Source organism: Phocoena sinus, chromosome 2 (assembly GCF_008692025.1).
Source record: "Phocoena sinus isolate mPhoSin1 chromosome 2, mPhoSin1.pri, whole genome shotgun sequence".
NCBI lineage: Eukaryota > Metazoa > Chordata > Mammalia > Artiodactyla > Phocoenidae > Phocoena > Phocoena sinus.
This window is the reverse complement of record NC_045764.1, coordinates 30,342,328-30,357,750: the sequence shown is the minus strand read 5'-3', so window position 1 is coordinate 30,357,750 and position 15,423 is coordinate 30,342,328. Positions and strand designations below refer to the sequence as shown.

General features: G+C 51.6%; 1 protein-coding gene and 1 pseudogene across 3 annotated transcripts in view; both read left to right on the top strand.

The window, feature by feature from the left end:
* The window catches only part of PCSK6 (proprotein convertase subtilisin/kexin type 6), a 190,700-nt gene that overhangs the window by 123,376 nt on the left and 51,901 nt on the right, over nt 1–15,423 (top strand). For 2 of the 3 annotated variants that reach the window (XM_032623053.1, XM_032623051.1), the window contains exons 12-13: nt 10,027–10,215; nt 13,926–14,062. In XM_032623053.1, coding sequence (XP_032478944.1) covers nt 10,027–10,215; nt 13,926–14,062 — 326 coding nt within the window. Of the gene's footprint in view, nt 1–9,895; nt 10,216–13,925; nt 14,063–15,423 lie in introns of all 3 variants that reach the window. The other variant, XR_004348503.1, reaches the window with a different exon arrangement.
* Nucleotides 12,453–12,611, top strand: LOC116750134 (annotated as a pseudogene).

The window sequence follows — 15,423 nt, the reverse complement described above, 5'->3', positions numbered from 1 at the left end:
AGACTTTAGGTCCATCCCCCTCACTACCGATAATTCGATTTCATTTCTTTTTATGGCTGAGTAATATTCCATTGTATATATGTGCCATGTCTTCTTTATCCATTCATCTGTCAATGGACACTTAGGCTGTTTCCATGTCCTGGCTACTGTAAATAGTGCTACAGTGAGCATTGTGGTACATGAGTCTTTTTGAATTATGGTTTTCTCAGGGTATATGCCCAGTAGTGGGATTGCTGAGTCGTATGGTAGTTTTAAAAAGAAAATCTGGGGCTTCCCTGGTGGCGCAGTGGTTGAGAGTCCGCCTGCCGATGCAGGGGACACGGGTTCGTGCCCCGGTCCGGGAAGATCCCACATGCCGCGGAGCGGCTGGGCCCGTGAGCCATGGCCGCTGAGTCTGCGTGTCCGGAGACTGTGCTCCACAATGGGAGAGGACACATCAGTGAGAGGCCCGCGTACGGCAAAAAAAAAAAAAAAAAAAAAAAAATCTGTACGGAATTCCCTGGCAGTCCAGTGGTTAGGACTCCGCGCTTCCACTGCAGGGGGCACAAGTTCAATCCCTGGTTGGGGAATTAACATGCCGCATGCTGCGTCGCATGGCCAAAAAAATCAACTGTAAAGTATATCAAATAGCAAGAATCCTATTCCGTTAGGAGAGGAGATCGGATTACTCTCCTGAATTCTGCTGTTGCCGCTGTCCATTGTATCCTTTTCAGGATGGTGTTACTCTAGGCTTTAAAATCTGATGAAGAATGGAATGCATTTCTTTCTCTCTATAACTGTTTATTACCTTTGGAAAATGTGTGTTTGAGAAAAAAAAGAAATGATGGGGTGATTAAAAGGGATTCTTGCTTTATCAACAAAGATAGATCATTCTCTTTGAGATCGCCCCTTCCTTAAAGGCATCTACCTCTTATAATATGCCCTTCTGCTATAAAATGTTGAGGAAAGTGTTTCTTGCTGATGCCTTGCATACAGTAGGAATTCAGAAAGTACTTGTTGGATGAATAGCCACAGAAGGATCTTTTGAAAAATTGCATTTCCCTCCTGCTGCTAATTGTGAAGACTGACTGCCGGGTTATCCCTCCAAGGCCTGAGGAGCTGGTAGGCCAGCAGGCGAGTCTCAGCCTTGACATTTGAAAGCATCGCTTTCTCTGGGGAGCCTTAGACTGTCAAACTCAGGAGAAAGTGGAAGGTTTTCTGAGATTAAGAGGACTTTTGCATTCTTTTGCTTGGTTGTTTGGAAGACCCCTGGCACACAGGCACTCAAGCTCCAGGTTAGGTGGTGCTGGACTCGGGGGCTGGGTCCTACCCGCGAGGCTGCCCTCTGCCCTGCCGCGTCGTCCAGGCTGCAGCCCTTCCTTTCCACTGGCCTCCCCGTTGGGGCAGCTCCTGAATGAAGCATTCTTCTACTGCCAGAAATAGTTTTAAGATGGGAGAGTGGTGCCTAGGTGGCGAAGGGTTGTTTTTATTTTTATTTTATTTTGTTTTTTAAGTGCTGGTACACGGAGTCTAGACAGCATGGGTTGAGGGGCGCAGCCATACTACACAGTGTGACATTGTTCCTGTCCTTTGAGGAAAGGTCCCCGCAAATTCCAGCAGACGGGAAGAATCGCACTGCTGTTTCTAAGGGAAAATCATCTTTACGTTTAGCAGTTTCAGACTCTCTGGAATATTCAGCCAATCTGCTGTCCCAAACCTCAACTGCACATTCAGTTGTTCCCAAGGACATAAGGGCCGAGAGAGAGACAGACAGCCAAGTGCTCCCACGTGGAAGGCAGATACGTGTTTAGCCCTGATAGCCTCATCTCCCGGCGCTGCCAGGGTCGCTTGAGCCAGAGCTGCTGAGCACCCCCAGTGCTTATGGCTGGTTTCTTTCATCAGGGTTGTTGTGTAGCTTTGCCTAAGCTGCTGGGACCATTTAGCTTAAAGATGAAAAGGAAGTCGTCCCACATGCCTGCTTCTCCCTCTGCCTCTCCCTGCTCCCTCTCTGCAGATGTTTCTTGATATGGGGGTCCCCGAAGACGGCTGTCCACTGTCTTGGCCTCTTTCTGGTTTTTCCTTCTCATTGTGGAATCTTAGGATGCCGTGAATGTCCCAGACCTGGCTTCAGTGCTTCCTGTGGAGAAGAGCACAGAGAGAGGGAGGGAGGAAGGCGGGAGGGGGCCTCTTTGGCCGCCCTGTGCGGACCCATGTACCCATGGGACACGTTTCCCTGTCTTCCCTCCTGAGTATAAGGACCAGGCCACCCTACCGTGACCTTCAGAGAACAGTGTTCCTTGCTATTAAGTGCAGGCGTCCTGGCAAGGACTGTGGCCACACCTGCCAGTTCTGTGGTGACGTCTGAGCCAGGGGGCCTGGGTGTCCATGGTCACGTGCAGGGCAGGAATGAAGAGCACTGACATCCTTCTTAGCTCCTTTGAGCCTCAGTTTCTTCGTCTATGACGTGGGGATGTAAAACAGCTCCCAAGCCTCACACCCTGGTTGGGGGTTTTGAATGAGCGAATATACACGGAGTGCTCAGAACGATGCCCGGCTCACAGTAAGGGCCTGATAATTGCCATCCATCACATTCACCTACGTATTTACAAGCAGCGTTGTTATAAAATGACATCACATGCAGTCTGGTTTAATGAAATACCAGAAAAGTAAACAGCATGTGGTTAGTGCACAGTTAATTCTTGAACATCTAGAAATAGATGGTCTGCTCTGTAGATAAACCTAAATATTCAGAGCTTTTAGTTTTGACGTATATTTTGTGTGGTGGGTGAGTTCTTTAATAAAAGACAAGCCACACTAAACCATGGGCTGTCAGGATGGTGATCTTCCAAACCTGCTGAAGCTGAAGACAAGTACGTAAGTCCTCTTTGCTTTAGAGGACTCTGGCTGTCTTTCTAGCGCGAAGTTAGGAGACATGGATGTCATAGACTGTTTCGCTGTAGCCTGGGTTTTTAAAGATGCAAGGGAAGTGCCGGCTAGAAAATCCTGCGAGTCAAATAAGATACTTAAAAGCTGGGCCTCGTTTTCATTCACGGGAATTATACTAAGCTTGATTTTCTTCTTCACTTTTTCAGAAAGGCTATAAAAGTGTTCATTTTATCCTTCTCTATCTGACACCCACAGACTTTCAAATAATTCTGCACAGGCAGATGGTACTGGTCATGATCCTATTTACCCTCCTGCAATTGACAAAAGTTCTGAGGAGATTTAAAACCATCTGTGCCCAAGACCAGGCAAGAATGTCTTCCACGTGTGTTTGAATGTCACAACAGAGACTCGGGCTCAGCGCATATTTTCACGGGTGTCATCTGTAAGGCCTGTAACAAGCCGTTCTCGATCGCAGAAGTGCCCGGCGAGTTAAAGGGATTTCCCCTCCTGCTGCACCGACACTCAGCACTCACTGAAAGCTGCATAGGCTATGCTTTCCCCGTGGGTGCCTGAGAGGTGGGTCAGACACCACAGCCTGTTCCGTGGGGCGGGGGGCTGTTCCGGGGTGGGGTGGGTGACAGGCTGTAAAGAGACGGCCCAGGGAGATCTGGCAGCGCCTCGGAGTGGGGGGGCCTGGCCCCTCTCGTTCCTCGCCACGCCCACCCCTGCAGGCCCGTCTCTCCTGGTGGCTCCCTGACCTTCTCCACGACCCCAGGGACTTCTTACTGTGTCTCAGGCGGGGGATCCCGACAGAGACGGGCTAAATCCCCCACCCCCAGTCCCTAGATATACAGCATCCAGACTAGGGGTGTCCGCATGGCCTTCCTTCAGAAGGGAACGAGCACAGCTTCCCCCGACGGGTCTGTGATGGCAGCCCCCAGCCCCCGCCCATCACAGCCTCTCTCCTGCTGTGCTGGCCTTTCTGCTCCTCTTGGCCTGAGCCTGACTCTAGGGTGGGGGGTGGTGCCGGACAGAGCAGGCCAGCTGAGGGACACCAGCAGGACCTGAGTGGTCCCCCAGGGCACAGTGGGTGCCATGCTCATGTCTGAGCACAGGCTGGGTCCCGGGCAGGATCTGCAGAGAGGGTGGCCCTGTGACTCCTCGGGTCATGGCCGTGGGGACCGTCTCCCTGAACAGGATGTACCCCAGGGGAGGACAGCCCCATTAGGGCCGAGGGGCGGGCGAGGGTAGAGGGGTGTCAGTGCTCTTCGTTGTGACCACGGACACCCAGGCCCCTGGCTCAGAACCCACACGACCTCACACAGAACTGGCAGGTGTGGCCACAGTCCTCACCAGGACGCCTGCACTTAATGCCAATGAACACCGTTCTCTGAAGGTCACACTAAGGTGGCCTGGTCCTTCTACTCAGGAGGGAAGACAGGGAAACGTGTCCCTCTGGGCAGGAGCGCATCCCAGGAGCTCAGGCAGGATGGAACCACGTCCCCTAGGACACGTTCCCTCCATCCCTCTGCATCCCAGCTGCGGGGCACACTGGCTCTGAGACGGGAAGGCACCTTGGCCTTGGCTACCTGCAGGCTCCTGCAGTCAGTCAGCTGCCACCACCCAAGGGGCCGGGCCGTGGTGTCAGTCGTGCAGCAGGTCAGCTGGGCTGGCCCGGAGCACCTGTGTGGCTGGACCCATGCCGGCCCGACTCCAGGGCTCTGCAGGGGGGCTGTGGCACACAACTGGGGCTCACGGCTCTTCAGGCAGCTAGAAGCCCCTCTTTCCTGCTCTGTACTGTACAGGTTCCCTGCCCTCCCAGCCCCTCTCCAGGGCATCTGATCCGTGCCCGCCGGCTACTGTATGAGGCCGCTGCTCCTGGCTTCCTCCATCACGGCATCCTACATGGGCCTGGGTGCCTTGAGGAAACTCAAGGGGTACTCTGCAGTCCTGCGCTGGGGGTGACCGTACCGAGGCCCTCGACCTTTGTTCTGTCTCCTCATATCCCTTTTGTTAACTGTTTTCCTGCAGCCCTTGTCCTCCTTAGCTTTTTTTTTTTTTTAAGACTTTTTGATGTGGACCATTTTTTAAAAATCTTTATTGAGTTTGTTGCAATATTGCTTCTGTCTTATGTTTTGGTTTTTTGGCCGCAAGGCAGCTTAGCTCCCTGACCAGGGATGAAACCTGCACCCCTTGCGTTGGAAGGTGAAGTCTTAATCACTGGACCACCAGGGAAGTCCCCTTAGCTTATTTTTTGATGCAAACCTGTTTCCCCAGGCTTCCCTGGTGGTGCAGTGTTTAAGAATCCACCTGCCAATGCAGGGGACACAGGTTCGAGCCCTGGTCCACGATGATCCCATGTGCCACGGAGCAACTCAGCCCGTGCGCCACAACTACTGAGCCTGCGTGCCACAACTACTGAAGCCCACACGCCTAGAGCCTGCGCCCTGCAACAAGATTAGCCACCTCAATGATAAGTCCACGCACCGCAACAAAATGTAGCCCCTGCTCGCCACAACTAGAGAAAGCCCACGCACAACAACGAAGACCCAACGCAGCCAAAAATAAATAAATAATTAACCAAAAAAAAGAAAAAACCTGTTTCCCCCATATTGTGAGTGCTCCCTACTTCTAAGACAAGCAGTTGAAGTTGAATGACACCATGATTCTCATTGTTCACAGTAGTTGTGTTCTATGACGTCACTACAAACGCTGACTTCATGAATGCAGCACCATTGTTCCTGGGAGCCTCTGGTCACGACACTCTTGTCAACCGGTCAATACAGAAACTTGTTTTATATTTGTTTCTGTCTAGAGACACTTTAAAGCACTGCAGCACTGTGCTGGGGCCATTGTAAACAGGGAAACCACCAACAGAAAGCACAGAAATGTGAAAAACGTGGCAGTCGGTAAACCAGAAGAAGGACATTCGTTTATAGTATGAGCTTGTTTGACCTCAGCTGGGAACACACACACTGGGCAGTTCACATATTCTGCCTCTCTCTCTGCAAATGACCACAAACGCACCACAAGTATTGATTTGAAGTTATAAATAAATTTTAGTGAGTAGGTGAATTTGCAAATACGGACTCATGATAATGAGGATTGAGTGTAATTTCATTGTCTCCCCCCACCCCCATCAGATTGAACCTTAGAATTGGAAGGAATGTTTAAAGTCAGCTGATTTAGCCCCTTCATTTCGCATAGAAGAAATATGTGCCATAAATTTAAACATTGTGTGTTTAAAACACCTTATAGCCCAATTAATCACGGGCAGCCCTGTCTAAATTAATATACTGGATCAGCCTCTTTTTTTTTTAAGCTCAATTTTATTTGCAGCCTAAATGATCGTCTATGGTTTGATAATCAAAAGTAATTTCATCTAAGGAAAATCCCAAATGTGGACTAACCTGAGTAAGAAAGTCACAGAATCTCTGCCTCAGACTCTCATGACCCTCCTTCCCAAAACGGTCATCCTGGAACATAGACCCAGGAAGTGACTCAGAACCTCCTTGCTGTCCCCATACAGATGGCCCCAGGCCATCCCACAGGCCATGTTGCCTTCCTAAGTCTAATAAGTCTGTGCCAATTAACCCCTCTCCATCCAATCATGACCCTTTAGAAGGTCGGTGCAGGGATTTTCTGGTTGACCTTCATGGATGACCCTCCGTTGTCATGGTCCTTGGCTCTGCAGCAGCCTCTTCTGCCCCAGACAGATACCAAATACCACAGGGGGAAGGACACTGCTGCTTTCTGGTTCTGCTGGGTCTCCAGCTCCACGTGACCTCAGGACTGTCGGGGGAGGAACTGAGCACTGCCCGCTTGGCCCCAGCCCTGCGCGTGGAAAGGTGGCGTCACCCTGGGGATGCTCGGGGCCAAGGCACAGGTCTGGCCTTGCAGCTGAGCTGGGAGAGGTCTTCAAGGTGGGAGTGAGGAATACAGGCAGACCTTGGAGATATTGTTGGTTCAGTACCAGACCACTGTAATAAAACAAGTCACATGAATTTTTTGGTTTCCCAGTGCATATAAAAGTTACGTTTCCAATGTGCCGTAGTCTGTTAAGTGTGCAACAGCATTATGTTTAAAAAGACAATGTACATACCTTAATAGAAGGTACCTGATCGCCAAAAAAGGCTCACCATGATCTGAGCCTTCCGTGAGTCATAATCTTTTTGCAATAGTAACATCAACGATCACTCATCACAGACCACCAGAACTTTTAATAATACTACTGAAGTGTTTGAAGTATTGTGAGAATTACCAAAACGTGACAGTAAGTGAGCGAATGCTTTTGGAAAAGTGTTGCCGACAGACTTGCTTGTCGCAGGGTTGCTGTAGACCTTCAATTTGTACAGAACGCAATTAAGCGAAGTGCAGTGAAAGGAGGTCTGCCTGTGCTGACCTGTAGTGGCTTCCCAGCTTGAGCAGAAAGACACGGGGAGGGAGAGAGCTTCTGCCCATGGCCCACCTTCTCCTGCTTTTCCCAGCCACTTGATTTACTAGAAAACGTTTCTGCCTCTGGCTCTGAATGTCACTGATGCCATAAGATTCTAAGCGTTGTGAGCGCCTTGAATTTAGTAAACTGCGAACTTGTTTCTATGCATTTTCAAGCAATTAGATGGTATTATGTACTAGAGAATACTGGAGGGAGGTACCGGGAAGTTAATATGAAGCCTGTGGGCTGGTAGCCCTCCCCCCTCAGGAGAAGGGAGCTGCTGAGGGCCCTTAGGATGAAGGAACATCTGGAAGGTCCATAATTAAGTCTGACGTGTGGCTCAGCAGGAAGTGCCACGTCTCTCTCCCCAGAGCCCTCTTCTAAGGAGGGCAGCCCCCAGAGCTTGAATATCACTGGGTCTGGAGGGAGGTCTTAGAGGACTTTTTACTGCTCGGTTCCCCTAGGTCCTGGGAAGATGGCTTTGTGCACAGACAACAATTTCGGAGTTTAGTAGCAGAGGAACATTTTCGGTTATCTTGGGAGCTTTAAGATCTCTCTAAATCAGTTTTGGTGATTAAAGTACAACTTATCTGTGTTTGTGTTTCTGTGCATTGTTTAACCTAAACCCTGCAGCTTCTGTGCGTCAGACTGGCCAACCTTTGTGACCTCAGGGGCCTGGCAGCTGGGGTACCTGAGCCAGAGTAAAAACAGCAGATTGCAAGAGGCTTTGACAATCTTGTTGAAGATGTCACATGCCCTGAACTGCGCTTTCCTCTAGATGTCCACACCAGGGCTGGGCCCAGGGAGGCGGCTGTGAGGGGAGTCGGGCTGCCCCTTTTTTTCTCCTGCTCCTGTTCTCTGAATGCCTGAACCTCATCCCTAGGATTAAGGTTTCCTGGCTGGGATCCCATGTCTGTTTCTAGAGCAGGGTGATTGCTCCACATCCTAATTGGCAAATGGTTGGGAGTGGGGGTAGATACAGAGTTTAAAACTTCATTATGACTTTTTTTTTTTTTGCGGTACGCGGGCCTCTCACTGTTGTGGCCTCTCCCGCTGCGGAGCACGGGCTCTGGACGTGCAGGCTTGGCGGCCATGGCTCACGGGCCCAGCCGCTCCACGGCATGTGGGATCTTCCCGGACCGGGGCACGAACCCGTGTCCCCTGCATCGGCAGGCGGACTCTCAACCACTGCGCCACCAGGGAAGCCCCATTATGACTTTTGTTTCTGTTTCACCCCCATCTTGCTCTTCAGCCCAGGAGAGCATGGGGTTGTTTAGTGAGTCTTCACATGGAGGGGTCCCCTCCCCCCAGCACCCACACTGCCTTCTTAGTGCAAGAGGGCCGGGAATAGTTTACCTGGAGATACATGAGTGCCCGGTGGGGCTGGAACTCTCCAGAGCTTTCTTTTCTGCTCTGAGTCTCCCGCAGCGGGGGGCCCACTGACCTGTAAACACAGACAGTGAAACTTGGGAGAAGGCAATGGAAGAAATCAGCATCTCTAAATCAATTTAGGATGTATGCAAATCATGTTTTCAAATATTTAGAGAGTCTCTGAGGGAATTACATCACTGTTTATAAGTGTTTTGATTGTTTTTTATGACTCGGGCCCAGTCGAACCAAGCGACGTAATTCCTGAGATAGTGAGCCCACGCTGCCCCAGAGGGAAGTCAGGCATAATGGGAAAAGCGCTCCCCATAATAAACAGAGCGCTGGCCAAGCGGTGGGGAATTATTCCTGTGCTGCTGGGCGGAGGGTGGCCTTTGTTCAGTTTATAGACCATTAGGGTGAGCCGCGGTGGTGCGGACTCCGAGGGTGGCCTGGCGGGGGCTCTGCAGCAGCATCGTGTACGGGCTTGTCTGCTCCATCTGGGGAGCACGTGAGAAAGTCCTGGTGGAACTGAGTCCTCAATGACTGGGGCTTGGTGCCTGTCCTCAGATTCCACCCCAGATGATAAAGCTCCCCTGACTTTGTACAGAGAACTGTCATCCACTCCCTTCACGGGGCGGGGGAGGAAGGGGCCCCCAGCCTTCAAGCAGACGGTCCTGAGCAGACCATCTCCTGTCCAGTCACTGTGGCCTTGACCACTGCATTCAGCACAAGAGGCCAGGTCTGGCCCTGGGTCCCTTGTCTGTCTCCTCTTTCCTAGTTTCTTGAACACGAGTGTGGGTCCACACAAGCTGGGCACCTCTGGGGACTCAGAGCCTCAACCCCAGCTCTGCCTCTCAGTAGCTCTGTGACCTTGGGCTCGGTCCTCGATCTCTCTCTGGATCAAAAGGGTCGGTCCTTGTGAATTCTCACAACAGGGGCTGGTGTCTGGCACGCAGCCAACTCCAGAAATGTTTGCTGTTGTCATCATTCAGCATCACGACTTCTATCTTCAAGGCCAGTCTTTGAGACAGAAGTGCTGGGGTTTTAAAGCCTTGCAGACCCCAGGCGTTGAGGAGATGAGCTGGCCAAAGGGTTAGAGCACCGAGGGGGCGGATCCATGGGTACGTTAGCTGAGTCTGCACAAGAAGACATTCTTTAAATGTCTCTAAGCAAAAAAAAAAAAATGTCTCTAAGCAAATTCCAGAATGATAAACCTCTTCTGGGCAGGTGATGTAACCCTGACAGGCACTTCTGAGTGTGAGACCAAGGGGCTGCGGCTGGGAGGCCTGGATCCGTCCCCCTCGTGCGCGACTGAGGGCTTCAGGTGCCAAGTACTAAGCTCCTCCCTCCTCCACCAGGAGCATCCCCGTGGTGCAGACGCTGAGGACCAGCGCCCTGACCACCGCCTGTGCCGACCACTCGGACCAGCGTGTGAGCTACCTGGAGCACGTGGTGGCCCGCATCACCATCTCCCACCCACGCCGAGGAGACCTGCAGATCCACTTGATTTCTCCCTCAGGGACCAAGTCTCAGCTTTTGGCGAAGAGGTAAATCTAGGCTGGCCTGGGGGGCCGGGGCGGGAGCCGGGCTCACCTCAAGGTCACATGGCCCTGTAAGGCACCTGGCACATTGGGGGTCTAGCTGTTTCTGCCTCTTGAAGACACACGTAGACCCAACAAACCTGAAAAAATAGCATTCTGCAACCTGCCCTTCAAAGCTGCCCTGGGAAACTCTCCATTTCAGGCAGTAAGTAGTGACAAAGGTTTGTGGTTGTTTCATTGCTTAGTGGAGAAATGCATGGAATTCTGGCTCTGGCTTCATTGCTGAGGTCATTGGAGATCATTTTTATTGTATTCATTCTGCATTTTAAGTGAGAACGTGTGTCAGAGGAGCACTGTTTTGTGTCCTGGGGTAGAGCCTGCATGGGCAGGAGGCTCTGAGGGAGACAGACGCACAGGTGTTGGGAGGCTTCTCGCTGCAGAGGTCTTGCCCATGCACTAGGATGGTCCCTGTGGAGCAGATGCTCTGAGAGGGAGGCTCTGAACTCTTGGAGCCCGGTGCATAGTTTGTGGTGCCCGGTTTGTGCAAGGCTGTGGAGTCATTTCTTCGACAGACTTTGAGACAAGAAGAAGCACTTTGCTGCGTTTATGTGACTTGCGGGTCATCGGAGTGAAGGGGTATCGGGAGCTCGGGGGAGGCTAGAGGGTCCTGGGCCTCCTTTTCCGGCTCCTTCCAGCTACGAGGCAGAGGGAGAAAAAAGGTTTCACGGGCAAATCAGCATTTCCCGCTTCTCTTGAAAAACGGAACTGGCAGTCGTGCCCAGTACCCCTCAGGATGCACCCTGAGAGCGCCCTGCCCGCTGGACCGCAGCCCCCGCTGCCTGCGTGCTGCATCTGGGCCCCCTGGCCTCATTTGGGTCCCCTGCCCAGGACTGCAGCCCTTTCTTGGGGCTGCAGGATTCAGAAATGGGGGTGAGTGACAGCCTCCAGACAGGACCAGGCAGGAGAGGGGCCCTTTTTCTTGATGCCCCTCTGTCCCCAGCTGCTCTGCATGACACAGAGGGAGGCAGTCGGCCTCCATCAGAGAGAGGGGAGTATGCTGTGTCCTCCTGGGCACGCCCCCTGCCTCCCCAGCAGCCCGGTCTCTCTGTGGCAGGAGACTGTGGGCCCAGCCGTGGGCTTGTCCTCAGTGCGCTGGACACACCCAGGGACCAGACCCTGGCTTCATCAGCTCCCAGGGCTTGGGCACCAAGCTTGGCCCCTGCTGGGCTCCCCCCTCATAGCACAAGAGTGACAGGTGGCATCTCCCCTCTGAAGGTAGGCCCAGGCCACCCTCTGCACGTGGGATACCACCATGGGCATGAGTATTTTGAGGGTGCCGGCTGGCAAGCTACAGCTTTGTAATATTTTGCAACCAGAGTTGTTGTTATTAATCAGAACTTCTAGAGATTGCCTTTAAAAGTCCAAGTTTCTAGTGTTTCTTGAAAAATTGGAAGCTGTCCAATACTGGGCTCACGTTCCAGGGCAAATACTCACTAGAGCACCGCAGGGCCCTGTCCTTGCACCAGCACTGAGGCCAGGTATGGGCTGCTCGTGCCCAGGCTATCATGAGGTCACCTCGCTGGACCCCCGTTTGCTCCAGGCCAGAATGCCTAGAGGCATCCAAGTTAACAACCCTTGAGTCTGAGGCAGGAGCTGGGTGCAGACTCCAAATGGTGGCCTGAATTGACCTTGAGCACGGGGAGGCTTGGGGTGGGGGCCGCAGTGACCAGGAAGGGCTGGCGTGGGCTCTGGAGCCCAGAGGCCTGAGCTCACAGCCTGCTCCTTCACCTCCCAGCGGGGCACCTGGGAGCTGGCCACCACTCCTCAACTCTGGAAACGTCCTGTGACCCCTCCCTCACAGTTAAGAGTATTACAAGAAATGGATGTGATAATACAGGTGGAAATGCTGGCCTGGTCCCTGGCTCAGGGGCTGGCTGTGCTCCCGTCCTGCTTACACCTGCCTACCCGTCAGCAGAAACCTTCCAGCACCCGGCTCTGTGTTCATCCCTTCCTAACTTCCATTCCTCTGCTCAGGCCCAGGGTTGGAGCCCCTGGGATAAGAGAGCGGGCGCTGCTGAGCTCACCTGGTTCACAGCTGCCCACCCCCTGGGTCACGCTGAGCCAGCGCCATCAAGCATGCTCAACCCGTCCGCAGCCACTGGGCCGTCATCTGAGTCTTGGGAATTTGGTTTTTTCCAAGGCAGTTTGTGTGATTATACCAAGAATTTGTGTTTTAGGATCCAGTCGCTTCTCGGCCTTTTGGCTAAGATCAAGTGTAGGATCGATTACCTTCTACTTTATTTCACATCTTGCTTAATTCAGAAGCTTTTTTCGGGTTTCCAGGTGTTTTTTGCTCCGAGTAAGCTGACATCTTAAGTACCTCAGCCCTTGAAAGAGCTTGTCTTTGTTCTGTCCCCAGTGCCCTAGATTCAGTCTGGCATCGTGTGTGAAGATCAGCCTTGACCTTTGTGGTTTCTTAGAAGAAAGTAGAGGTTTTCCCCTCCCCGCACTGTTCTCCACGCGAAGCACATTTCCTTGATGAACATTTTTGTACAATAGCTGTTTGGAGAACCCCCAATTGGGAATTGAATCTGACATCACACAAAACATATATCTGAATTTCTGATGAACAGTAAAGAGCCTCTACATTAAAAAATTTTTATTCCAAAACAGAGATAGAAAATTAGGCTGTGAAGGAAGAGTCCAGAATTGTTCCTTCTACAGAGACTGAGGGGCCCTGGGTGCTGGAGAGGGAGGGTATCCATGAGTTGCCCCCTGTTTCTACCTGAGCCAAGCGTGAGAAAATGGACCGGGGCCGAAGGTCCAACAGGAAGGACCTTCTTCCAGTCTGGAAGGACCAAGGGGGCTCTTGCACCTGCAGGGGACACAGGCCATGGGAGGAGCGTCCAGGGGTGCCTCCTGCCCACAGTGGAAAACCACCAGGCCTGTTGTGTTCTCTCCTTCAAATGCAGCTGTGGAAACCTGCTAAGCCCTGGAGATTAAGGGACAACATCTTTCCCACAAGTTTGAGTAGTTGTTCATTTTTTCTTACTTGTATCTTCTGGAGAAGAACCACAAGAGCTGGCTCTCAGACAAATGTGAAAGATTCCTTCGTTCCATAAACCAGCATTTTAGCAAGGCCTCCACCTTGTGGCTTTGGGGGAAGGATGGTGTGTCCCAGCCTCCGTCCAGGAACTGGGGGTCACAGGCTCTGTGGGATCCCTCCTGGGGTGGAACATGGGGGCATTCGTTGGTGATGGAGAGAACCCAGGACAGGAGTCAAAATGCCCTTGAGGGCATTCCATCTCAGCCAGTCACTGGAGGGGGGACCTGCAGTAGATCCCTACTCCCGGGGCCTCTCGTCTGCGAATTAGGGTGGGGGGAGGAGCCCACCGCTGACCCAGACCCTGCCTTATGCTGGCACCACCTGTGCAGCCTGACTGCCTTCCTTTCAGAGTGTTTGGAGACCCAGTGAGGTCACGGAGGTGAAGGTGCCGTGCAGGGCTGTGCTGCACAGCCAGGGCCTGAAGGCATCAGCGTCTCCTGCACCTTCACGCCAGCCACGGGCCAGGCCCCTTCTGCCCTGGGAGGCACGTCAGCCAGCTGTGCAGTCACCTGGGCATAATTCCCAGGCAGGAGAGCCCTCGGTGGGCTGGTCACCCCGGCCACCATCCCTTTGGGGACCCTGTGTTCTGACCCCACGTTTCCGATTGCAGGTTGCTGGATCATTCCAACGAAGGCTTTACAAACTGGGAGTTCATGACCGTGCATTGCTGGGGAGAGAAGGCCGAGGGGGAATGGACCCTGGAAATCCAGGACATGCCATCCCAGGTCCGGAACCCAGAGAAACAAGGTCAGTGGGTCTTGGGAAAGTCCCAGCAACTTTTGTATTTCAATCCTTTTGTTAACTCTAGACTTTTATTCAACTACAGTACCTGGATCATTCTTTGCTGTTGTTTTTTCTTGGAGGTAAAATTTACATGATATAAATGTCACTGCTTAAATTGTTGTTAAGTGTACAATTCCATGGCTTTCAGTGCCTTCACAGTGCTGTGCAGCCGTCACCACGATCTAATTCCAGAACTTTGTCATCACGCCAGAGGGAAATCCCAGTACCCATTACACAGTCGCCCCCGTTCCCCCACCCCTCCCAGCCCTTAGCAACTCCTCACCTATTTTCTGTTGCTGGATTTGCCTCTGCTGGACGTTTCACATGAATGGAATCATACAACACGTGACCTTTGTGACTGGCTTCTTTCATTTAGCTTGATGTTTTCAAGGTTCGTCCGTACTGTAGCAGGTGTCAGTGCTTCTTTCCTTTATATGACTAAATACTCTCCCACATCTTGTTTATTCATTCATCAGTTGGTGGACAGCTGGGTTGTTTCTACTTAATAGCTATTATGAACATCCATGCACAAGTTTCTGTGTGGACATGTGTTTTCAGTTCTTTTGGCTGTATACCTAGGAGTGTAATTGTTAGGTCACATGGTAACTGTGTTTAACTTTTTGAGGAACTGCCGAACTGTTTCACAGTGGCCAGACCCTTTTACATTTCTGTCAGCAAGACGTGAGGATTTTAATTTCTCTACCAGCACTTTTTTAAAATTATAACCATCCTACTGGATGAGAAGTGGTATCTCATTGTGGTTTTGATTTTCATTTCCCTTATGATTAGTGATGTTGACCATCTTTTCATGTGCTTCTTGGCCATTTTATATCTTCTTTGGAGACATGTCTATTCAAGTCTTTTGCCCACTTTTAAATTAGATTGTCTTTTATTATTGAGTTATAATCATACAACAAGAGTTGAGTAAGCATTCTTTAAATATTCTGGATACTAGACCCTTATCCGTTAATATGATTCGCAAATTTTTTCTCTCATTATGTGGGTTTTTCTTTCACTTTATTGATAGTACCCTTTGGTGCACAAAAGTTTGGTTTTTTTGCGGTATGCGGGCCTCTCACTGTTGTGGCCTCTCCTGTAGCGGAGCACAGGCTCCGGACGCACAGGCTCAGCGGCCATGGCTCACGGGCCCAGCCACTCCGCAGCATGTGGGATCCTCCCGGACCGGGGCACGAGCCCACGTCCCCTGCATCAGCAGGCGGACTCTCAACCACTGCGCCACCAGGGAAGCCCTGTTTTGTTTTTTTTTTTAATTATTTTATTTATTTATTTTTGGCTGCATTGGGTCTTCGTTGGTGCGCACAGGC